At 33.9% G+C, this 25,186-nt stretch overlaps 1 protein-coding gene across 1 annotated transcript in view; it reads right to left on the minus strand.

The window, feature by feature from the left end:
• The window catches only part of LOC104528917 (neurobeachin-like), a gene marked incomplete at both ends in the record, with an annotated part of 163,664 nt that overhangs the window by 119,931 nt on the left and 18,547 nt on the right, over positions 1-25,186 (minus strand). The window contains 5 exon segments of the mRNA XM_029086247.1: positions 6,775-7,213; positions 20,605-20,700; positions 22,107-22,275; positions 24,000-24,107; positions 25,152-25,186. The exon segment at positions 25,152-25,186 is cut by the window's right edge and continues 30 nt beyond it. Coding sequence (XP_028942080.1) covers positions 6,775-7,213; positions 20,605-20,700; positions 22,107-22,275; positions 24,000-24,107; positions 25,152-25,186 — 847 coding nt within the window.

Raw genomic sequence — 25,186 nt, forward strand, 5'->3', positions numbered from 1 at the left:
TGCATTAAGACAAGATTCATTTGAAATCACAGAGGAAACCGAGAGTCAACTGTCATGGAGAAGAAAAACTGGATAAAAAAAGTGTGAGGTATACAGAAGAAATATGGAATGCTCAAAGAAGTATATAATCTTTGAAATTTATGCAAATGAAACCTTAGTGCTGATTGTCCAGTTATTATGGATTCTTTCAATCATTTGATACCATACATCCATTAAAACATCCAAATCTTAAAGTATATAAAATAATCCTCATCTACTAAACACAAATTGCTTGTTTCTAAATAGAACAAAGGGAATAATCTCAGGCGTGGTTTACTGACAAGGACATGAAGATCATTGATCTTTGCTCTCAGATAAAGCGAGAGAATAAGTATTCACCCCCAATGAAATTCCCAGTCACTAGTATCTCCTTTGCATTCAGGATAAATTAGCTGGAATATCTAAAATTATCTAAAATGTTGACAAGAAACAAGGAAAACCTGTAAGATATTAAAAAGCTAACTATCAAGAAAGAGGAATGGTCTTGGCTGAACAGATAAATTGGAAACACTGGAAATTTAATGAGTTTGAAGAATGTGAATAGAACATAAGTGAAAATGTCATGTATTAAATGACAGAAACATAATCGAATAAATAAATTTTAAAAAAACCATTAAGAAACAAACAGCATGAGGTACAGACTGAGGATGGGCGAGGAACCTAATCTTGCAGCTGTGATGCAAAAAAATCCAAAAAAGCAAGAGCTAAAAGATCGCAGTCCTGTAAAAGTCAAAACAGCTTTAATAGTGATTTTACAGTGGCCTATTAGGGTAAAAAAATAACAGAAAAAAACAGGATAAATTTCAGCTGTACATCCAGTGAATCATATTAAAGAGTACAGGGATGCTGGTTTCTCCTGATAAAACATACATAAAGCTTCAGTTGAGACATAGCTACAGTTTCACGCATATGAATACGGAAAGATGCACATCACACAGGTTAAGGAGTTTTGAAAGAGCTACCTGTGTACGGATTGCTAAATGAAAGACTTCAGCTCCCTTCTCTGTCTAACAGGACCTGAAACCATACCTCCCATTCTCTGGAGTGCATTTTAACTGCTGCCTTAGAAAAGATATTCTAGAGAGAGAGGGTCCCAAGTCTTTCCTTTGGAACACAATCTCCACCGCACAAAGATCAGAAAATTTTTGAGAGTGAACTGGAACCCCAGATGAGCCACTTAATTCACACATTACTGATTAGTTTTTTCATTCACATGTTCACAAACTACTGTGATACTCAAAGTAGTGGGCAATGCAATGACTGAGTACAGACAGCATCTGTAACTGTCTCTTCTTGATTCATGGGAAAGGTGCTCTGTTTTCTCCAATTATTTTTCATTAAGAACTTTAAAAAGTAATTCTGACAGAGAGTCGGGAGAGGACTAAAATATATTTGTTCATAACTTATTTTTATTAAGTCTTCAGGAAAATCAAGTCTGGTTTTCAGCATTAATCTCTTGGAGAATCTAATGATTCTGACAGGAATATAATATCCTAATTTAGTTATTTTATTTAAATGACTGTGTAGACCAGTGCATATCAATGATCTCCCAAAGGTGGGCAATAATAGACAAATATTGAACCTCCATATTTAATCCCTCAGTGCATCTTTTCTCACAGTTCTTGTCTTTTTCCTACTCTATCAATCAGTTAAAAAAAAAAGCTTATTCTAGTAAAATACATAGGTACTCTGAGTAGTCCTTCTAAGTATAGCCTACATAGACTTTCATCTAAACATACTTTTTGAAGACCTTCTTTCTCTGTACCAACTGGCAGGACACGCATCAACCCTGATTGGATTTCAGAGTATGTCCACCTTTTCTAGCATATAAATACCTTTAAAACTGGCCCTGAAGACCTTCTATAGGGGTAAATATATATATATATATATTTATATATATATAAATATACTTGTAAAGACTTCAATGAGCATTTGAACTATGCAAACACATAATATTCCAATTTATGTGGTGATAATGGATTAAAAGGGAATAAGGTATTTAACAGTAGCAAAAATAATTGATATTCTCATTTCCAGAAACCCACGATATTCTGCTTATGCAAGCATGCTTCTTATTGAAATAATTCTGCTAAGCAGAGAAAATATACGTAAATTACCTCACTTTTGAAAAAAATAATAAATGAGACACAAAGCAAAAGCACTCTCAATTTCAATAATAACACCCTTCTAAAAACTCTGCTAGAAAAACATAGAATGGAACAAACATAAGTTTCATAATGCAGTACTGGGTAGAATCATAAATAAATTCACAAACGTCAATGGACTAAGTTGTGCCTACTGGGTCAAATGCAAATTGACAAAAAACCAGAAACAAGAAATCCCCAAACCCTAAAAATCAATAACGGGGGCTGATTTTTGTCAGACAAAAGGTGAAAAAGCAAAAAGGAATTATTGGTGAGTTATGCTCCATTAGTTGCAAATCTAGGTGAAATAACCCTTTGTGTTTGCTTCTAAAAACGTCATCCTGGATGCCATTTTCAAGGAATTCAGTCTGACGTTAAAAGACATGTCATAAGTTTGAGGATCCAGGCTTGCTCCAGTGTCCCAGAAATCTGTTTATATAGCTCATAATGTAATTACAGCTACCTTAAGACAGATGAGGCAGAAGGCAGCAATATATTGAAAACTAATTGAAAAATGCAGTTGTCCAGAAGCACTTGTGGGGAAGAGGTCTCTGAAAAGCTGCTCAAAGCTTCAGAGTTTGAAGCGAAATTTTTGATGTTGTCACTCTCAATCTATTGAAGAGCTGACAGACAATCAAACCCGTCTGGCTGGCTGGCAGCTCATTTTGCTGGCAGGTGGCAAACAATTAGACACACCAATTTGTGCCTCCTGATGACATTAAAGCATGAAACTAAGTTGTATGCAGGGCCTAGTGATTTGTGTGAAAGCATTTCAAAAATAATACTCTTTGCCGTGGCAACTCATTTCAGACTGCCACCTCCCATTACGGCTTTGAGTGGTGAAGACGACAGACTTGAGTTACGTGCGGTGCAAGGCCGCTTCTGTTCAATCCGTCATCAGCGCCCCCCGAGACCTCAATCCCCTCCTTTCATCAATATCACCTCATCATTTACATTCGATAGTACTTGAACTGCTGCATACATTAACTACACACAAGTCCTATTTGATAAAAAATGTTGGACATATTTTCTGCTTTTGTATTTCATTTCTAACTGCACAAATTCTACAGAAGAATACCCCGTGGCCTACTACACAATGACTCTTATGAACATATTAGCAATGTACAGTACAATTAGAAGAACATGCAGAACAAAACACATCATATTAAATGATAAAGTAGAATTCCTAACTTCAATTCTATTTACAGGAGTTTGCTTTATATGATGTTTACCTCCATATAAGATCAGTGATTATAGTAAAAAACAATATTTAAAACAAGAAATATATTGTTATTTTTCTACTAATTACTTACTACCTCAACTCTTCTTTTACACAGCACTCAGTGATCCAAATGCAAAAATAAAATTAAAATCTTTAGATTCACAAAGACTGAGAATATATTTTGATTGAAGTGAAAAATACATTTGTCTCACCTCGATTTGCTTATAAATATGGAATCACTGTGTATATTTTATAAAAACTGAAACAAATGAAACCTGACAAAACAATACACTGCGTTGCTTGTGATTCTCCCTACAGAGAATAAATATGACCAAGAGGCACATTGCTCAGTGAAGTACCAAAAGCTGCATTAACTAAAGCAACAGAAGATCCTACAGAAATATGGTCCAGAGGTATAGTCCTAGCTTTTAAAAAATATGAAGTGTATATTATTTAATTGTTATTTTATATCAGTAAACACCATTATATTTACATGAGCAAGTATGAAAAAACAATCATGCTGTATTTTTTTTTTCAGTTTTTCAATTATAATTGGGATACTATAGGCAACACAAAATGTACACAAACCACCACAAGCTAAAATTCATGTTGTTTTCTCAGTTAGTATTTTAGTTAATTCTAATATTATTTCAATATACTATTCAAGGTTTTTCTCCCCTAACCTTTGTTTCACACCCCATGAAAAGTTGTAGGGTCAGTACTCCATTCTGCACCTTCTTCATAATTTGAAAAAGAAAAGTGACACCATCACCCATCTTTTGCCTCCAAAGATAGCCACAGTGGTCAAGTACAAGTAAGTCCTTTGAAAATATGAGAAGACTGTACAGAAAAATATTTGCCTGAGCAGTGGCCATCACTCAGTAATGCAGACATGAGGTGTAACCAGCCAGTTCAGGTCCTGTGGGCTAACACCACCAGTATTTTTATCAAGATGCCCACAGTTCAAAAACAACCTTTTAGTTGCAGGAAAGAATTGATCACTTCCTGATCTGCTGAGATCTGCCTGAACCTGCTAATTTTCCCTTCATAGCTGTTGGTTATATTAAAAAGCAAAATCTACCTCACTCACCAAAATCAGATAACAGGATGATCTATTTAAGAGAAACAAAATATCCCGACAAAATTTATGTAATTGGGCTTTCTTCTGCCTAAACTTCAACCATTACCACTTTTTTTGCTCAAGAAGTAGACAATGCCATGGGTTGACATGGTACAACATATGCTACCAAGACACAAACTCAGCTGTACACTTTGTGCCAGAAATCATGGAATTGCAACTTGGTCAAGAGTGTAACCAGATATGGAAAAAACAAACTATTAAACCCTCTAGCTCTTAAGCGAACGTATTAAGTATAAAATGTCAGTCAAAATCTGTAAGTGCTAGACATGAAGCACCTCTCAAATAGTTCCATAGTTCTGTATTAGCAACTACTACTAATGATGATGAAAATGTATAAACATTCACATTGTTGCAAAAAGAATCTAATGGAGATGCACTAAGTACAGGTTATGTCTAACCTAGTGCAGTCCTTTAGAGTTTTTAATGCTTTCTTATAAAGCTGTAGTTTATATAAAACTCATCTCTTCAACATCTTGATGTTAAGTTCCCTCTAATGATGACAAAGACATCTCCTGAGGTGATATGCTCCATTTTAATTTAGGTGTCTAGCATTTTGTGAATTAACAATAACCCTTTGAATGAAGTATTTTTCTTAATTGACCCAGGTAGAAATTTAGCTGAATAGGTTCAATTAAAGTAACCTTTTAGTGGTTAAAGTAAGGTGATATTAATCCTACATGCAGCACAGTTTTTTGTACTGCTTAATGTACAGCGAATGCCTTCTGGAATGTGATGGTTCCTCAGAGAGCATAAGGAAAAATTCCTAACTTTATAGGAAAAAAAATATTTTTCACTTCACACTGAAACCACTCTAAAATCAAAACATACAGATTGATGAACAAAAAAAATATCCTTTTAATGTTGCTAAACGAGCTTTCTCTGTAACAGCTTTAAGGCCTAAAATATTATTAGAAAGGATATATTCATTGCTTCTAAAGCATTTCACTTTTCCTATCTTTATCCAGTCTTTGTTACAGCAGATGCTATCTGATTGTTTACTGAATTACTTCAGAAAAGCAGCCTCAGTACTAATATATGTACACACAGACAAAAAGGCATCAGTTTTTCTATGGAATTCATAATGAAAAAGTGCTTCTTGACTTTTATTCTAAAACTCTCACATCTCTTCTTGCACTTTACTGTTTACACTGAAAACATTAACTCATATTGCTTTTTTAAAAGACTTAATGAAGATATATCTGACATTTTTGCAGGTTTTCTGTAAATGCAGAAATGGATTTTTTCTCACAGCATAGTAATTTTCCTGTTTGTTTTTTTTTGTTGTTGCGTTGTTTTTTTTAATTTCCTCTAGAATTTTAATTCTTGTACCTGCATGATGAACTAATATATTTCTACAAATTTGCTTAAAATTTTGAGACATGTTTTACCATATCTTTGAGAGCTAAGCCTTGATTCCATTTTTTACTTTTAAAAAACATTTTTATGCAGGGATCTTGCCATACTGGAAAATGTAAACACATCAACACTTATAAGAGTTAGCTTTTTGCACAGGTTAAGATTGAACCCACAATGGATCAGGTTACCCTTCTTCTGGAAGGATGTTGTCAATTGCACATCATATCACAATTTCTACATTCAGGATAACTGAGATGGACTGTACATTTAAAGAAAAGTACATTCATTAAAAGCTGGGAAGTTACAACCTAAAAAGAGAAACAAAGGACTCTTTGTGAAAATGTTCAGCAGTTTATTTTTAAACACTAACTTTTGAGCATATTTGCTGTTTAAAGACCTAAAAGGAAACTGGTTTCCACCATGACCACACAAACAATTTGCCACGGTCAAAGCATTTCAGTACCAGAAAACAGTGCAATGATGGATCCAATTAAGATTTAAGCCTTTGAAAGAATATTCGACTGAATTTCTGAACAGTCTGTTCTATATCAGCAGATATTACCCCTCCTCCTCACTAAAATGCTGTTTTAAAGGAAAAAAGATTTTATTGCAAAAATATTTCTTTGCAACAGGCTTGTTTTCCAAGTACTTCATCGAGTTTTATTTACTGCTGACAGAGAAAAACAAGGTGAATTACTTCTGCCTATACTATATGGTCCGTTTTGAGAACACAGAAAAGGAGAAGCAATGCAGCTGTTTTTTAACATAGTCTAATAAAAAGCAATAGAAGAATAACCATGTTTAAAAAGAAAAAAAAAATCCTTCAAACTTCTGAATTACATCAATATAAAATAATGAATCTAGCCATATACCTGTCAAAGGAGTGAAACTGCATGGGCAGAATAGCCTGAGCTTCTCTCTTCAGTGCAGGATCTGGGTAAGGGATCGGATCCGGACCACATTCTGCAATTTCAACAGGGGCTGCCACAAGACTTTTCAGTATTTCCTTGACATTGATGCCTTTACTTTGGCTGATACTGGATATCGATGATGCGGGTTTCAAGATTTCACTGGGGCTTTCTGTTAAGCTCTCCTGAGATTTCTTCACTTCCGAAGACAAAGTAGACAGCAGCTCACTCATAGCATCAGGGCCTGTGCTGGTCTCCAAGTCTGTCCCATTCAAAATACTGGGCATCTGTTCATCTCCAATTCCAGAATCTGTATGAGGAATAGAGCTTTCCAGCTGAATATCTTCAACTGGTGTCGGTGTTTCTTTATCTTTGATATTTTCAGGAAATACAGTTGGTGTCTCTGCAGTGAAACAGAGATTATGAACAATATTTATAACTTCGTTTGATTTTTTTTTTTCCCTAAAAATATGATTGTAAAGTTTTACAAGACAAAAATATGTAAGAAAGTCCACCAGTCTTAGTAGTTTAAACCTTAAAAACTCATTTTACATACAAAACATTTTGCTTTCAACAGCTTTTTGGCATATATGAGGGCTTGGAAGAGAGAGCTCAAAGTTGCATTATACAAGCTCAGTGACATTTAGGAATTACAGTTCACACAGTAATCCAACAGCAAAATACTGCCAACAAAACAACATTAAAAATTATAACCTATCGACTGTATATCTGTATGATCTGAGACCACTGGAAGACAAAAATTTAATCACTTTATGATTTAGGATTACTATAAAATTTAGTCTTTTTATTGCTATCAGCAAATATTAAGCTTGCATTCAAAAGAAAACTGCCAGACTTTTTTTTTTTTTCTTCTTCTTTGTCTTTGGTTTAAAATGTGTATTATAAACATTTTTATGCACATATCATGACACTGAATACATAATTATTTATACATGAATGAAAAAAGAAGTGTAATTGTTGATTCTTTAGATAAACCCTCCTTCCTCACAAAAGGTAAAATTTTGTAATTCTTTCAGATAAATGTTAAGAACAAAATAAACTCAGCTTTTTAGAGATGGGCAAGTGAAATCTGTTGAGTTTGGAACATTTCCAGATTGAAACGGCCTCTACAACATCTTGTAACCGAGAAAAGCATACCTCTATTAATTACTTCAGTGAAAAAGACACAATAACTTCATTAAATAAGAATAATTTGCTATGCTTAGTGGAAAGTTAGCCACAGCTGTGAATAACTTCCATATTGATCTTTTTGGTTACATTTTTTTAGAGCAACAGACTGACTATTTTTAATTACAAATAGCTTGCATTCAAACTTTTTAAAAAATTTATTTTCAAACTACCCTATTTTCATTAGATCACTTGTCTTTTTCACAAAATTTAGGTGGCGTATGCATGAAATAGGAACACTTTTTTTTTTTTTTTTTTGATGGTTCTGATGTAGCAGTTTAGGTATTATGGAAAATATTTTACAGCATACTTAGATGAAGCTCTGTCCTTCTAACTATTCCAAACAAAATGTCCTTCAGCAATGTAACTTTAGTAAGTCACATAACTTATTATCAATTGTTTGATACAGTCAGGTGTAAAATATCTACGTTTGTCACATGGGCATAAGTGTGCGTGTATGCATGTGCACATAAAAAATTCTATATGAGATTATTTATGTGTTTGAACTAATGGTAGTGTAAATCTCCTAATGGGTACAAGCATTAACAAACAGATATAGATAGAACAGAAGAGGCTTTTAAAAATACAAAGCAGAATAACACATTATAAGGAGTATTGTTTTCTTTTAACAGACATAAATGCTGAAGCCACTTCCTTCTTCTCTTTCTCCTGAGTGCCTTAAATACATCTTATCAAATAGATATGAGCCATGCTTTGTGAAGCAGGAAGTAGAAACTGGATTTATGAGCTGCATAAAATACACTTAGCATCTGCCGGGTCAGGAAGTTAAAAAATCCATATCTGCTTAGTACTGCCTATATTTGGCACAGAAGGACATCTGATCCACAGAATGATCCTAACGAATTTTCTGCGTGTTTTTCTCTTTAAACTCCCATACAGAGACAACACTTCTCAAATGAAGGGAAGAGTAGGACTGGACTGACAGTCAAGCACATTGTTGCCCTTGTAATCGATGGGAAGTAAAATAGCATAAGGCTACATTATTATGTAAATGAAAGAGGACACTGAAAAAAGAAGATGGTCCACTGCATGGTAAAGTTAGAGTACATCTAACCTCAATTTTCATTAAGGTCAACAATGCTGAACAGAAAACTAAACACAAGAAAGCTAATGAAAATGTAGTTGTTGAAATTCAAATACTCCAACCAAACCAGAAGAAAAAAAATAATGTATTGAAATCATAGGAATAAACTGACTCCAAGCTAATTTTGAAAGAAACAGTCTATGAAATTACTGGTCTACAGGAATTTAGCAATGTTACTAAAAAACAAGTACTTTTGTCAAACAGATAAGTGGAGATAACAACAAACAACTGGAGAAAACCACACATGTTTTCTCTTTTTAAGAAATGGGAAAAAATGATCTAGACAACTACAAGCCTTCAACAGTAAGCAAGATTTCAGGATTTATTTTGGAGTAAAGAATAATAATGGAATGGAATGAGATATTACAAAATGGCTTTGCTAAAAGAACATTTTAAATATTTATTGCTCAAAGAAAATAAGGGCTAATGTAATAAAATTCAGTAAAGCTGGGGTTGTCACAACAGATAGTAATTTAGTCAGGACAACATGGAAGTTAATAGAAGGTGGGAAAAGAAACTGTCTAAGAAGGAGCTATCAAATAGTTTCAAAAGAAAAAAACATCAGACTGAGGAAAACTACCATAGGAGTTATCTTGTTTAGAATTTTAATAAAGATTTGAGGTGAAACAGTAAAAACATACTGGTAAAATTTGATGATGACAAAATTCCAAGGTACAACTGATGCACAAAAGAATGATTATAAGAAGGTATTATGACAGAACTGCAAATTACCTTTAATGGTGAAAAGCTATGCATCCAGTGACTAACACAGAGATTTCCATTATAACTGGAATTAATCAAATGGAAATGACTGAAAGGAAGGACCTGGATACATCAGTCACTGGTTACCAATACAACACTGCCATGGAACAGGCAAACGTGATTCCAAACTTTTCTGAAGAAATAGCTCCTGCAACAGTTAAGTACTAATGGCATCAGAGAAGGCTTTGGTAGAGTTCCTTATGAAATACTGTGCACACTGTTATATTAGAGGATGATATTTGACTGTTGCAGAAAAAAAAATAAAAAGAGTTTGGTTGATACAGTCAGGCCAAACTAATACCGAGTGGGTACACAACAGCTATTATACATATATTTTCAGGATGCAAACTCTAGAAAAATGATTTAAACTAAATGGAAGAGCTGGCATGAGAAAAAATGAGTACAAATCATCTAGGTTGAGCAGTGGCAACTATCACTATGGAATTAAGGTTCTGGAATAGCCTTCCACTTAGAGAAGCAAGTTGAAAAATCAGAACTAATTTCAGGACTCTATGAATAGGACTGTACTTAATTACTCTGCAGGTGCCTTGTAATCCTTTGTTCCCAAATTAGAATAAAATGCCTAGAGGATTGCACCATTTGATGTTAAAAATGGAAGGAAAATTAAATTTTTGGATATAGAATTTAAGATATGACATACTATACAATACATAACACTAATTCAAATTATTTAGGACAAATATATCAAGAGAAGTTATTCTATACACAGGTTAGTGTATGAATACTTCATTTCCACAGAAACAACACTTGTATCTTTACTCTTCTTATTGTGTTTCCAGTATCTATATGAATATACTGCACTAAGTCAATTAAGCTTAGTCTGATTTATCACCATGAATAACAATCTCAAAATGCTACCTAAACCAAATGCTTTAACTCCTTTTTAAAACAACAAGCAAGAGAAATGATTAAGGGTTTAAAAGGTCCAAGTTACTTTTTGCAAAACAAAGCAAAATAAATTCAGAACAGATAAAAATTATTATTAATTGCCTTTCAAATAAGAATACTATTAAATCAGTATTTGTGAAATTCAGATATAAGACGTTCTGGATCAGCATTACTATTAGCACTATTTTAGGTGAATTATAAACTCCTAAGCATGGGTCACAAAAAGCAACTAATTTTAGTTATAATACTGCATATTCACAAGTTTTATTCTATGTTCATTTATATGGTGTCACAGCACTTCTGTAGCCTTCAGAATTCAGGAATAAAGAATCAGTACTGAATACTGACTCATACCGTCCACTAAAAATCTTAAACTGGTAATGCATATGCTTTTATAAAAATCCAAAATACTTAAAGTAACTTAGCAAAATGATAAACATGAACAGAAGCAAATATGTAACTGATTGCATCTGTCTATGTTATAACACTGTGACAGTAAGCCTGTAAATTTCCAGCAAACCTCATCAGTTTTCTGCAGCACAAAGCCATGTCAGTAGACAAAGCAGGAACATTACTAGACCTAGCCATCTTAACCCTGTCAGAAACAGGCAGTTGGAAGCCAGATGCCTCCTTCTTACTGTTTTTCATTGTAACTGATGAGTTCATCTACTACATTATGGGAAAAATATGGGCTTAAGTTAACTAAATGACATATTGTATATCTAGTGACCTCATCCGTCACACTCCTTCCCTAAAATATCTTGTTTGCTTGTGATTTATGAAGTGTATTGTAATCGCTTTAACCTACTGAGTTACCTAAATAGTTCTTGCACTACTTCCAAATGCCTAAAAATACAAAAAGCCCCCCTGTTTATTACCTAAATAAGGAGACATTTCGTGTCTGTGGTAAATACATATATTTTTGCCTTTATAAAAAAAAAAAAAAAAAGACAATGCAAAATATTCTGCTTTTAGTATTTGTTTAGTATAAAAATATGGGAAAATTGTGTGTATATTCCTATGGTCTTTTTTTCTTTTTCATTTGATTAAACCCTCCTAATACACAAAAATCAGCTGAAAAATTTCAAAAGTAAAAAAGTATGAAAATTATTATTTTTAATTGCTTATAATATGGCTGAAAATTTATTTGAAAGTCACACTATCCTAAATCATGGTCAAATTTCTGCTGCAAACAATATAGCAACATTTAGTAATGGAAGGTCTGGGGCAATCTTGACATAGGAGTTGCTGCCACCTTTCAGTCTGCATGTGCACTGGAAAATTTATGAGTTGTTTTCTGTACAGCTATCTTAAGTAATTGATAATAACCTTATTAGCCGTCTTTTATTGATTCCTTTGTATTATTCTACAAACTTTCAGGGACAGGACAGTACAAGCTGAAAATGCTTTCAGTCCAGGTAGTGATATAACTTCCTCCGTAGGTGGCAGAGTTAACTAATCAATTCCTAAGCTCTAGGCTATACAGAGAGAGTGAAAAAAATTCTTCATAGCAACAACAATCTACTAATTTTCATATATGAGAAGTACAATTAAACTGAGATGAGAAACTAAGTATGGGGATGGAATCAAAGAGTAATAAGGGCTTGATTTAAAAGTACATTGAAAGGAGTGACCAAGAACAGAGTTGCAATGGAAATTTATAGTATCATAACACTTCTGTCTGTCTAAGAGAGCCAGTAAACATGCACATGGTGAGGTGGAAGTAGAGTGAATATCACAGCAGCATCTGGCTGGGAAGAGTGAAAGCCCCAAGCGAGGATACCCCAGGGCTCTGACATGAACGGCTGAGGCCAGGGGGAGCACAGCTGAAAATTGGGGGGCTGGGGAATGTCAGATATAGACTCTGGGGTGGCTTGGTAATCGGAAGGGTGCAGATCTTGAGACAGGAGATTTAAGACAGAGGGTTGGCAGTTTCCCTTTAAACAAAGTAGATTTGTAAGGAGGAAGTAAGTAGCTCCAGAGCAGGAAAAACAGAGAGGCTGTGAAATGGGAGAGCAATGGACCAGGAGACACTCAGGGTGGGGAAATCAAGGTTGGGAAGTGATGAAGAGCCTGCGTGGCATAGGACAGTTATTAGCCATTTTTCGCAGCTGGACATCTGTAAGTACATGTCTTCTCCTTTTGCTCACTGGAAATTGCTTCTATTTGCTCAAACTCCTCAAACGTCTTATCATCTGTTTCTTTCCCCACAATCACTCCTGGACTCAGGCAGGCACACAGCGCAGCTCCTTCTACCTTGACCAAAGAAAGAGTATTAAAAGAGCCACTTATGACAGACATAACCCTTGATCTGTTTAGGCAATGTCTTTAATCAATGTCTTGATTCTTCCTTACTAATGAAACCTCTTTCACTCAGTGCTTGATAGACATCTGTACATCAGTCTGATTGATTACCTGGTTGCCAGACAAAATGCCAGCAGTGCTAAAACAATGTATTACCAAGGCATTAAGTAAAAACACATGTCAACTTCAGAGTATAAAAACAGCTGTTTACATTTCAATTACAATTGAAATCAAATATGAATTAGGGTCAATATGCTAACATGTATTTTTTTCTAGCTGAATTTCCCTAGGTTTTGTCAGTTTCTATTTTAGAATTTATTTTTTATGTGTAAACTAAAAAAAAAAAAAAAAATTAGTTGGCAGGTATCTATGCTAATATCTGTATTTCTGAACTGCTCTGAGAAAGATGACGGTTTTGTGATTAGACATTTTTTGCAAAATAAATAAAAAAACCCCTAAGTTACCACTAGGTTACACCATGCAGCTACAAAAGTTAACAGTGAAGCACAGAGTATGTTCCCTAGACATGACGAAACTTATACTAAAAATGTTTTATATTAAGCACTACTTTGAAAAACCAAAGAACTTTTTAAACATCTGTAATTTGTACAAATGAATTAAAATAATTATTGTTACTTCAAAAGAAATCACACTACCACTGCTTTATGCATACATAATAACTGATAAATTAATAATGAAATAGATGTGCAAACTTCTCTTCTGATGCCTTAAGTAGTTGGTGAAGGGCAATAAATATTAGATCAGGATGTATTTATTACTATCTCATGATCTTCAAATGTACATACTCTCAGATGCAGTTGGAATAGGCAGCATACACTTCATCAGGAAAGCTATATGATAATTTTGAGCAGCAGGCAAAAATTCAGTAGAATTTGATTTTTATGATTCCCATTATTATCACCCATGTTCCTTGTAATATTTAACTCAGTTTCTTGAAAACTTATGTACAACTAGATTTTGAGGAAGATGGAGCCATGAATTTTTTCAGGATTTTGTGGAGGCAAAGGGTCTTTTGACAGGCAACAGAAATTAGTCCTTTAGTCCACTTTGTACAGTTAGACTGCTACCCTCATGCAAAACATTTAGTTTAAAAATGTGCTGGAAATCTCTATGTTGCTAATTAGGAATACAAACAACAGCGTAGCAATGTACAATACCCAGAGTACTGTACATCTATGAGACTTGATGCTCTACTTTTCTTCAAAGGAAAAAAGCTATTTCTGCAACTTTTTAATATAGTTCTGTCAAGAAAGAAAATCAATAGCTTTCAGTTCATTCACAGCACATACCTTTAAGAAATCTGTTCATTTATAGTGCTTCAGGAAAAATACAGACAGTGGTATCAAGGGAGTTGAAAAGCCAATCCATTTTTGATAAAATGTTGTGATAACTACATATGGATTTTCTTCCCACAATACGTTATAAGGTGAATTGCACTGTTGCAGTGCTTTCATTTCTGAAACACTCCTGAATAATGTTAAGTGGAAATATAAATTTTTAATTGAAAATATCTTTCCATTATTTAGTTAAAATTAATTGTGTTCTCAGTAAGTAACAGGCTGCCATATGAAGTGTGAAAAAAGATTATTCAGACTTCTCTACTGTTGGAGATGTGAAAGCAGTGTTGAAAGAAGCAGTAGTCCAAAAAACCCTTCAAGGCAAGCAAGGATAGCTTCAATAACAACAAGAATTGAGAAAACTTATCTTAAGTGATCCTGACCACCATGGCTTAAACTACTTCAAATTTGTAGCAGTAATTTAAAGAGGTTACTTGGTTTTACATAATAAGGCTGATTAATTACTATTAACAGAAGATACCGTGCTCCTTTATTTCTCTTGTCTATTATTCCAAAGACAAGATAATTCTGGTCTCAAAATATATATTGATTACCCTCTACCTGGTAAGGGAAAGGGTTACTCTGAATTTTTCACCTTCCTCACCTTCCAGACATATTTTCACACAAATTTGGGGAAAATATACCTATCTTACCAGAGAAATCAACTGAGAACAAAACATTATTTTCTAAACTATTCCAATTGCTGTCATTCCAGAAATACAAATTTCAGTATTTTATGCTCATTTCACAAGGGTAACTCTTGCTGACTAAAGGGACAAAGGTAAATACTACTAATGATGTCTTGACTAATACAATTTTATCTTAGAGTGGCTGTGGGAACTGAAAAGTTCAACTTTCAGAATATGCCATTAAGTTAGATGCCTCATAAGAGTCTTGATAACCCTCTTACAAAGACCTGAAGCTCCTCTGATGTTAAGATTAATTTCATGTGTTTGCTTGCAAAATAAAACAGAAGCAGCTTGTCTGCCTTCCATGGGAAGTAGCTTTTCTTACTGGGACTATCTTCATCCTACTGAATTTGAAAGGAAGCTTTTCAAAGGACTTGAAATCATCTCCAATCACTATGAGTAGAGATTAAGCTCTAGCACTGCTTCCCTACTAAATACAACACAGCTAGGATTTCTCACACAAGATCTTTGTGGAAGATGTTGCTAAAGATGAAAGGCAAAGATTTTTTATAAAGGGGTTTCTTAGTACTGCAGACTGAAAGGAATAGTCTCGTTCAAGGATCTTAAGCACTCAGCAGGCAAAAAAGGAGAGTTGAATACATATTAAATAAAAATAACAAAAATTAAAATCCCCTCAACCATACAACAAAACAAATCAATATTCAAAAATACATTACAACGAAGGAAGGTGCAGATTAGTGGCATTGCACACTGTTAGCTAGGTAGAGATGAAATAAGGAGCTATTGGAGGGACAGTGATATGAGATTTATTAGATGCCAGGTACAAAGGGAACATGCCTATCAATCATTAGGTTGAAGGAATTATGTAATTTAGATGAATATAAAGTTCCTGCTTTCAAACCACATATATGTAGAACTCAGAAAGAAGAATACATATCTATGAACATGTATGTAAGAAATTATAGCTATCTACAAGATGGAGATATTACTAGAGGCAGATAATGTTATTAGACTGGCATAAGTGCCTGAGATTGAGGAATTCCATGTCAGCTTGTGTCATAAAGCAAGTTTTGTGTCTGGAGTTCAGTTAAGCCTAGTCAAAGAGGTCACGATTAATCTGACCAAGGCAGAGGTATACAGTGACATCTACAGTGAATTGAAAGAGACAGGGCTTTCTAGTGCTCAATTTATCACCCAAAAGGGCCTGCTTTAGGGATCTGCTTAAAAAAGTAGATCCCTAAAGCAAGCCAGATGAAATGTACTCTAAATGTGCCCTAACTTAGAATCACAGAATTACAGAATGGTTAGGGATGGAAGGAACCTTAAAGATCATCTAGTTCTAACCCCCTGCCATCAGCAGGGACACCTTCCACTAGACCAGGTTACTCAAAGCCTCATCCAACCTGGCCTTGAACACTTCAAGGGAGAGGCCATCCACAACTTCTCTGGCCAACCTGTTCCAGTGTCTCACCACTCTCACAGGAAATAATTTCTTCCTAATATCTAATCTAAACCTGCCCTCTTCCAGTTTAAATCCATTACCCCTTGTTCTATCGCTACCTGCCTTTGCACAAAGTCACTCCCCAGCTTTCTTGTAGGCCCCAAGAACTTCTCTCCACCTATTACAAAGGGAGCCTAGGATGACCAGCTCAGATATTGATTCTACAATTTTTTTCTAGAAAGTACAACTCACATATGACTGATGTTTTCAAGATAAAAACTGAAAATCTAGTACAGAGCTTTTGGTTATACTGCAAACCCCACACTCAGAGAGATAGTGAGAATTATAAAGAATGTTGCAATAATCTTTGACTAGTCAGGTGAAAACAACCCTCTTCTTCTGGCAAAGACATTTTTAATACTATTTCTATCTTCACTACACCTCCGTATTTTAAATACATTGAAGAACTCATCACAGTCAGTTGAAGAAATCTGATGAACCAAAAGGTCTGTAGGCCAGGCAACTTCTTAAACCACTTGACAGGCTCTTCCATTTAAAGAATTATTGGTTTAAGTCTCTATTCTGAAATCATCACAAATGCAGAGAAACTGAGCCATGTGACATCCCAAAAGTCTATTTCATTCTAATTCTTTGGTATTGTGAACAGAAAGAAGCAATTCTGGCAACATTTACTTTTGTAGGACTGTGTTTCCCAGACATCCTTCAGATGCAAGAGAATAGCTCTTATCTGCTGTTTTCCTTGAGACTGTGATAATAAATTACTCCAAAGAGTAACACTGTATATGACCTAAACTGAAAAGAGAGGGGGAGTTAATTTTGCAATTTCTACTTTGTCTGACTAAGCAGACTATTTCAGAAGTACTGCAGACCCTTTAAAGTTACCAGAAACTTTAGAAGTAGGAGAAACTCAAGCACTTGTGACAAACAAGAAGTAAATCTACAGGTAGAGAAACACTTTCCTCCTCCCCAAAAAGAGCTTAGAAAGAAAAGAAAACACATAGAACATTATAAAGAAATAAAGATTTTTACTGTTAATAAAAACAGTAGTAGTCATGGGCACCATCAGTTTATTTTTTCCTTTCTGGGTATGTCCTTTCTCCTTTAAGCACTATAAGATAACATAAAGCTTGTGAACAAAATTTGATTAACAGTAAAAGACACATTATATCCTTATTTGCAAAGCATATTTTGAAGTATTTTATTTCAATACTACATTTTATTCCTATATAATGGAGTCAATAAACTAAGTAAAAGTTAACATTGCATATGATGAGAACCTAGAAGCTTCATATCAAGCACAATGATGCTTAAAATTCCTGTAAGCAGTACCTGACATCAGCCATAGTTACTCATAATCAGCTTACATCAGGCTCATACTGTAACGTCTGAGACAAGTAGGGTCTCGCACAGCCTTAAATATATTTTAACTAAAGGCATTGTCCCAGGTAAAGAAACAAAAAAGGAAGCATAACTAAGAACAAAATCAGTAACTTACTTAAATAGCAGCATTATAACTACTCCTAATCTTACCCTTCCCCCCACAAGTTTACTGGTCAGATAATGAGATCCCATTTACTATAAAAAGATTTCTTTCAAGCAGCCAATCTCTCTCCCTCAATGCATAGAGAACTGTCCTGAAGAAGTCCTGTACAGTTCTAACAATAATGATACAATTTACTATATTGAATTGGACTGACAAAGAACGAATCCTTTACATTCATTTAGTGTCATGTGGAATGTATAAAATATAGAGATATAGAAACTTTCCTTCCAGGTAACAACAATTTTAATCCATTTTTTGATAAATAGGATTTTGCTTTAAAAATATGTATGTACTTTTAAATGCTACATTAAATCACTCTATATGTTCAAATACCTTAAAAGTTAAAATAATATTCAAATATAACATGCTTGCTGACAATATCTGAAAGCATGTCAGACCACTAAAAGGAAACTAATTGGCTTTGCCACTGGAATGAAAGATTCTTGAAATGACAAAATAGGTTTTGACTTTTAGCTTTTTCTGACAGTGTTGGCTTTTTTTTTTTTATTTCACTTCCTGCTAATGTTGTTCAAAACTGAGGAACTGGGTTTAGAATATGAAAAGCAGAAACATCTTTCTTCTCTAACAGGTGAAGCAGTGAGGTATAAGAGGCTGAGATCTCATAGAGTTAAAACCTTGAAGGATGTGATGATATCAACAAATAAAATAACTAGCTACAGATAACATTTCCTTAATTGAATAATTTGTTTCTAGAACCAAAACACTTTTCTTTTGTATCCTGCTCATGCTTTTACTATAGCTCCATTGAACTGTTTTAAAAACAAAACTGTATCTTCCTCGAACGCAAGGTAAAACAAGTACTATAGACAATAGTATAGATGACAATTCTTTAGAAATACTTTATCTGAAATATTTTGGTGAGTTTGTATGACTGCCTACATTTCTTCTTAAATTTATTTTCTGCTTTCACTGCTTATGTTTTATTCATGTACTATATGTGGGTAAGAAGAAAAACTCTTTTTACCCTCCTTTTGTCAGCCATTATATCAAATGTCAAGCATTGTACAAATAGCAATATAATCTAATTTATGTTGCAGAATTTATTTTTATTGTATTAAATTGAATAAAAATGAAAATGTCTTTAAATAACAGTGTTTTGAGGCAGTCTAATTGATCCCGATTTTCAAGTAAAAGTGGTTAAAATTAAAATATACTATGCTTGATATACAGAAACATGCTCTAAATGGAAAAAAAAAGGATGAGAAAGCAATATTTAATGAAGTTTTAGGGGTTTATTCTGTAGTACCACGTAGTACTGCAGTACTTTTCTGAATGAAGAGCAAATTGATCCTTTTTTATGCTGGATTAAATAATACAAATGCAAATATGTAACAACAAAGAATATTACATCAGTAAATGGAATATGCAAAGTATTTTTTTTCTTTGTATGGCAGACAATAGTCTCATTAAACAAAAGCACAAACTCTTGCTTACTAATTGTTAGAATTTAAAACAATTTATAATATACATACATGCATACACTGAAGTTTAAGAAATGCCAGATTAAACCAGGCTTAGTTTAAATTGATGTAATGAGTATTTTAACACAATGTTCCCAGAACATAAATTGTGTTATTACTAAAGTAGGAAGTTAACTATTTATGTTCTTTATAAACAGGATGCAATTTTAAATCTCTTAAGCTTTTTATAAATTATTTTTTTTACCCATTGAGATTTTTCAAAATTATACCAAGAACATATTCATCAGAATAATTTTTTTTTAACCTATTTTACATTTCCGTATTTGCAGCATAGTGCATGCAAATAAATGGAGAAATGTACATGCAAACTTGGCTAAAGTTACACTCAGGTAACCCTCTCTTTTTCAAGTAATGACATTTGAAAAACATATTCCTTACATTATATAGTATTTATTAAAACGAACAAACAAACAAAATGAATCAGGCCCAAGACATATAATAGTTGCTCTGGTCACAGAAAGAGGTTTCCTTCAAGAAAAGCACAGCACAGCACATTAACTAACAGGCATAAAATAATTCACAATACATACAATATCAGAGGCTTACATACCATCAAGAAGGTAAGGAAAGAAGCGAGAAAGGAAGGCAAAAGAACAGGAAAAGATATGGGGAAAGGGAATTCTACAAAAGTACTCCATACTTTATGTGGTATGCAATATTTTTAAAATAGGTCTAATTTTATTTTTATGGACCTGATATTGTAGCAGAATAACCACAAACCAAAAGCATTTAAATTTTTTTACATCCATTCCCTCCTCCTGACTGCTTTTAAAAAATTATTTTATTTTATTTTATTTCATTACAAGTAATGTTAATAAATTGTAGTAAAAGTGGGAAAAAGATTTCCTTGAGAAATGTAGGCAGGAAGTTAAAGAGCTAAAGGTATGATCAGGTCTGATCTCCATGTAACCTGAGGCGTATATTTATTTATCAACAATTACATCACAGTTAGTTCTTACATTACATTAAATAAGAACACCCAAACAGGTTAGGAGATGATGTTAATATTACCTTTGTAAAATGAGTGGGCAAAGCTCTGCTCAGGAATTAACTTGGCAAGGAATCCATGGTTCAAACTTGGGTGAGGGATAGATGGTATGACCACAACTGTGGAGAAAATCATGGAATCAAATGTGAGCCAGCTAGTATTCATGTGTGGCCTGGTCCACTGTGGATCCATGACGGATATCCTATCTCATTGAAACATGCAAATATGGTATTATCAACAAAAAATGCATTTCTGAAGGAAGAAAACAAGTTCTGTATCAAGAGATAGGAAACAGCATACCTATTATTTGGGCACTGCAAAAGCAACACTCATGGGGAAAAAAGAGACACAGATAGAGAGATATATATATACACACACACATACATACAGGCAAGACAATAATGGGTGAAATAGTTCACTGAAACTAGCAGGTTTTTAGCGCAGAACTATAACATATAACCAGGAAGGCATAAAAAATGTATGATTTCTCATAATTGACTGCATTCATGTAGTATATTTAAAATTGAAAGCCTACGAGCATATCGACTTTAAAAATTACATATAAGTAGTAAAGCAAAACATCATGATGAATCAGAAATAATGACTAAATGTAAATATGAGACAAACTGGAAGATAAATTCTAAGAATGAAAATTAGCAACTCCATAAATGAAGAAAGTAATTAAAAAATCAATACAAGAAGACATACATAAAGAGCTTCATGGACAAATTCAGTTACTGTTTTCAACTCTTCTAACACAGACGGTAGAATTATAAACAATCCAATCAGACCTGAAAAAACCTACTGAACTGACAATGTAAAATATTTGAAACAAAGTGGGGTAAAGTTTGGATCCCTAATTTCTGACAGGTTCTGACAGCTAATAGACTCCCTCCCTCTCAGGCTGAGAAACACATGCTAGTAAAAACCACTACCACTAACAAAAATCACAAACAGTTCAGTCAAAGAAGGCAATAGAAATGCTTCTTTTTAATTATATTGTTTCCATAGGCTTTTAAATGCAGGCACCAACACAGTAGGACTCCAAGAAAGCACTCCACCACTACCCTTGCAAAAACCTCCTGATTCAAACAAAAGGAGTTCATGTGGGAAAACAGTGGTGTTTGCTGTTTATACATTTCATAGTACAGAGTTAAAGATATATGTTCTTACTAACAAATAACAGATTCAGAAAGTTGTGCTGATAAACTATCTTGTACTTTACAGTTTTAACTCCATCAGGCACCCTGTTTCTTTTAAATTATTTTCACCTTAAAGAAAAAAAGGCATTAAAAAGCAATATGTAAATGAAAATTAGTTATACCCTATAAGCAAATACACACAATAACTGAAATCTGCCAATGTATATTAAAGAACCAAATTATTATAGAGGAAGAAAGTAGCAAGTAATTTCCAGTTAGGATCTTAAGCTATTCACTAAAAATACTTTGTAGTAAGAATAAATACATTTCTAAACTAACTACATATCAAAATGAAAATTAACATTTGAAGAAAACAAATATACCTGTACTTGTTGGTGAATTTATTTCTTGTCTGATATTTCTACCTGCCTGGCTCCCAGATCTTGCAGTTTCTCGTTGTGGTTCTAGTATATCGCGGTATTTGGAGACCATTAGAACAGAAATAAAGTAGACTACTGCCAAAGCTAAGAACTGAGCCTGTTTACTATCATCCTGTGTTGGAGAAAAAGGAACAGATTAAAATATCAGATATTCCATAGAATTTTTACACAAGGTCATCATAGGGCTTTATAAATAATACATTTCTGAAATGCTACATCTGTTAACATAGTAATGAATGGATTACATGGAAGATTTAATGGATTTTCAGTGGAGTACTACGCACACAGCATGCATTAAGCACTAAATCTTACAGGTAATTTGGCAATTACACAAATCTCTGGGACTGTGGAGTCAATAAGCCTGAAAAGCTTTTCAGTCTAGAGGCTTGATTCTGCTCTGAGAATGTTTTCAAGGCTTCTCAACAGCAAGGGTAACTGACTTTTGCTGCCCCAAGTATAAGAGTCCAAAAGCTCCTACCACAAGAAGGTAAGGGGTACAACTGCTGAAAGGGAAAACTAAGCTCGTTTATGGTTTTCTAGCTACCATTAGATGCATAAGCAGGCATAACAGCTTCCGGTAGCATGTAAAAGCAGGAGGGATATGACCATTTTTTCTCCTCCAGTAATAAATCCCAGCTCGAACATTCTGACTTCTCCTTCAAAAGGATTGTCAGCAGCAATCCTAGTTTTCCAGGGCTCTTATTTAAGTAAATGCCAGGACTACGATGACTTTGCTGTCTTCTTTTCCTCTCACCCCACACTTCCTCCCACCCCACACAGTCTACTGTTCTATGGCAACTACCATCTATGGCTTAAATATCATCCTGATTGAGCTTAAGTTGCTGTATTTAAACTGAAATATCTTTCATTATTATTATGGTGTAAAACCCAATACTGTAGCATTAAGACTTCAGCCTCTATCTACTCCTATAGGGGTTTCACCATGTCTCAATTCCATAGATATGCAATTTCTATTAAAAATCCAGTGCTTGCTTTCCATGTTTTCTGGGTGTTAAAAAATTTGGCTGCATGTCTTTGCAATTCTTAAAATAACTAGACATTCTCGTACGTTCTTTCATAGAAATGCCAAACACAATATTTCCCCTATTCAAGAAAAGAGTAGGTGACAGAAAACCACCACCTAAATTCAACCTTGCCCTTTCAAGTTTATCAGGTCATCCTGACAGATATTTTTTTTTTTTTTGTCTCAAGTTCTACTTTCTTCTTTTTAATGCTATTTATAACTTCAGTCTTCACTTCAATCAAACTTAGAGCGGAGAAGTTTAAACAGATCTACTTGTGTATGCATAATAACAATTCCTAATGTACTACTTTCAAAAACAAACATTTTGGCACAGGTTTATGCTAAAAACAGTTGCAGACAAATCTGAAAAATATTTTAATATATATTTTTATATAGTATATGTCTATATATGTTTAGCAGAAGCAAAAAGTGTCTTTATAAATCTATTTGCTGCCATTCTGTAATACATATAATAATTCTTCCTCCTACCCTGGTTGGATGCCTTTAGTGTGCACCAACAGCTGACACCCTTAGTAATGCAGCTTTAATCAACATAGGTCATAACTGATTTATTCTGGCTATGATTATTTGGTTGATACAAGATCAAGTCTGACTGTTAAACACAGTTAGCTACTAATGTCAAATAGCTTACCGTATGATTTTACAGAAAGTGGCTGGTAGTTACAAAGCCACGAGCAGATGGTTTGCAGATAACGTATGAAGGATATTTTTAATTCCAGTACAATCAAAATCTCTTTCAAAATGTAAGTGATGATTTTGTAGAAGAAAGAATTACAGCACATATTACTCACCACATCACGAAAAACAACTGCTCGTAGACGATTAATATCAACGTCCTGAAGAAGCCTATCAGGGTCTTTTATAGGAGAAAGATTGCCAGGGACATTTTCAAGGGGAGTCTAAAAATAAAAAGTAGTGAGATTTTTCCTCCCCTCAAATATCAAAGCATTTCTGTTAGAACCTTAATTTGATAACTTTTTTCGATACTGCATCAATCTTAGATGCTTTTTTACTACTAATATACTTACAACATAATACTCAGACAAGTGTTCTAGATAAAGCAATGATTGGAATTATTGTCTTCATACTAATTTTTTAGATATAAATTGTTACACCTTCCCAGTACCTCAGAACAACTGTATCTCTCTCTTCCCAGAGTTAAGATAATAATTTGCACACAAAAGATTATTTCAGATTACTGTTGTTTCATAGCAATACAATAAATTATCTCTAATACATGTATTAAATTTAAAAACCATGAGCAGAAATATTTTTTAAATCCATTAATTTTAATTTTACTGAGAATTATTACAGACTACTTACAGAATAACTGCTATTATTACAAAAGCATGGAGTAGTATGCTTCCTTTAAAAAATGACAGTGTATTACAAATGATGCCTATATACCTAAAAGTCTCCTTATACTGATTTGAGTATAAAATCAGTATAAGGAGCTTTGTACTGAATGTGATATAATCAGCTTTGTACTGAATGTGATAACGTGGAGAAATGTAATGTTTTTGTGAGATTTAATTAAATAATATTGTGAAAGGAACTGAGTTTGTAAAGGTCTGTTGAAGTACCTGGGACTCAGACATTCCACCAACCAAGATGTGATTGCAGGATTTCATCAAAACTGAAAGTGTCCTGACAGATTAAAAAAGCTATGCAGGTATACACGTCAGATGTGAGTAAGGGGACTTGCTCTTTGAAGTAGATCAAGTAAGAGTGAAAAAGCTGTTTAAAATTGCTCCACTCTTACTACTGCATTAACATTTTCTTGTTTCAAATAACCCCCTTCCACACTTTTACTTTAAGCCAGTTAATAGCAAAAAACCTAAGCTTCTGCCAAATATTTGAGAAGGTTGTTACAATTATTTTCTGATCCTATAAAGCAGTGGTACAGACTTGTCATTGCTGTTGATAACTGAAGACTGGGTTACCTTGGTTGCTGCTGATGCAGTGACACCTTGAAGAG

This window comes from Antrostomus carolinensis, unplaced genomic scaffold, assembly GCF_000700745.2.
Source record: "Antrostomus carolinensis isolate BGI_N321 unplaced genomic scaffold, ASM70074v2 scaffold12068, whole genome shotgun sequence".
Taxonomy (NCBI): Eukaryota; Metazoa; Chordata; class Aves; order Caprimulgiformes; family Caprimulgidae; genus Antrostomus; species Antrostomus carolinensis.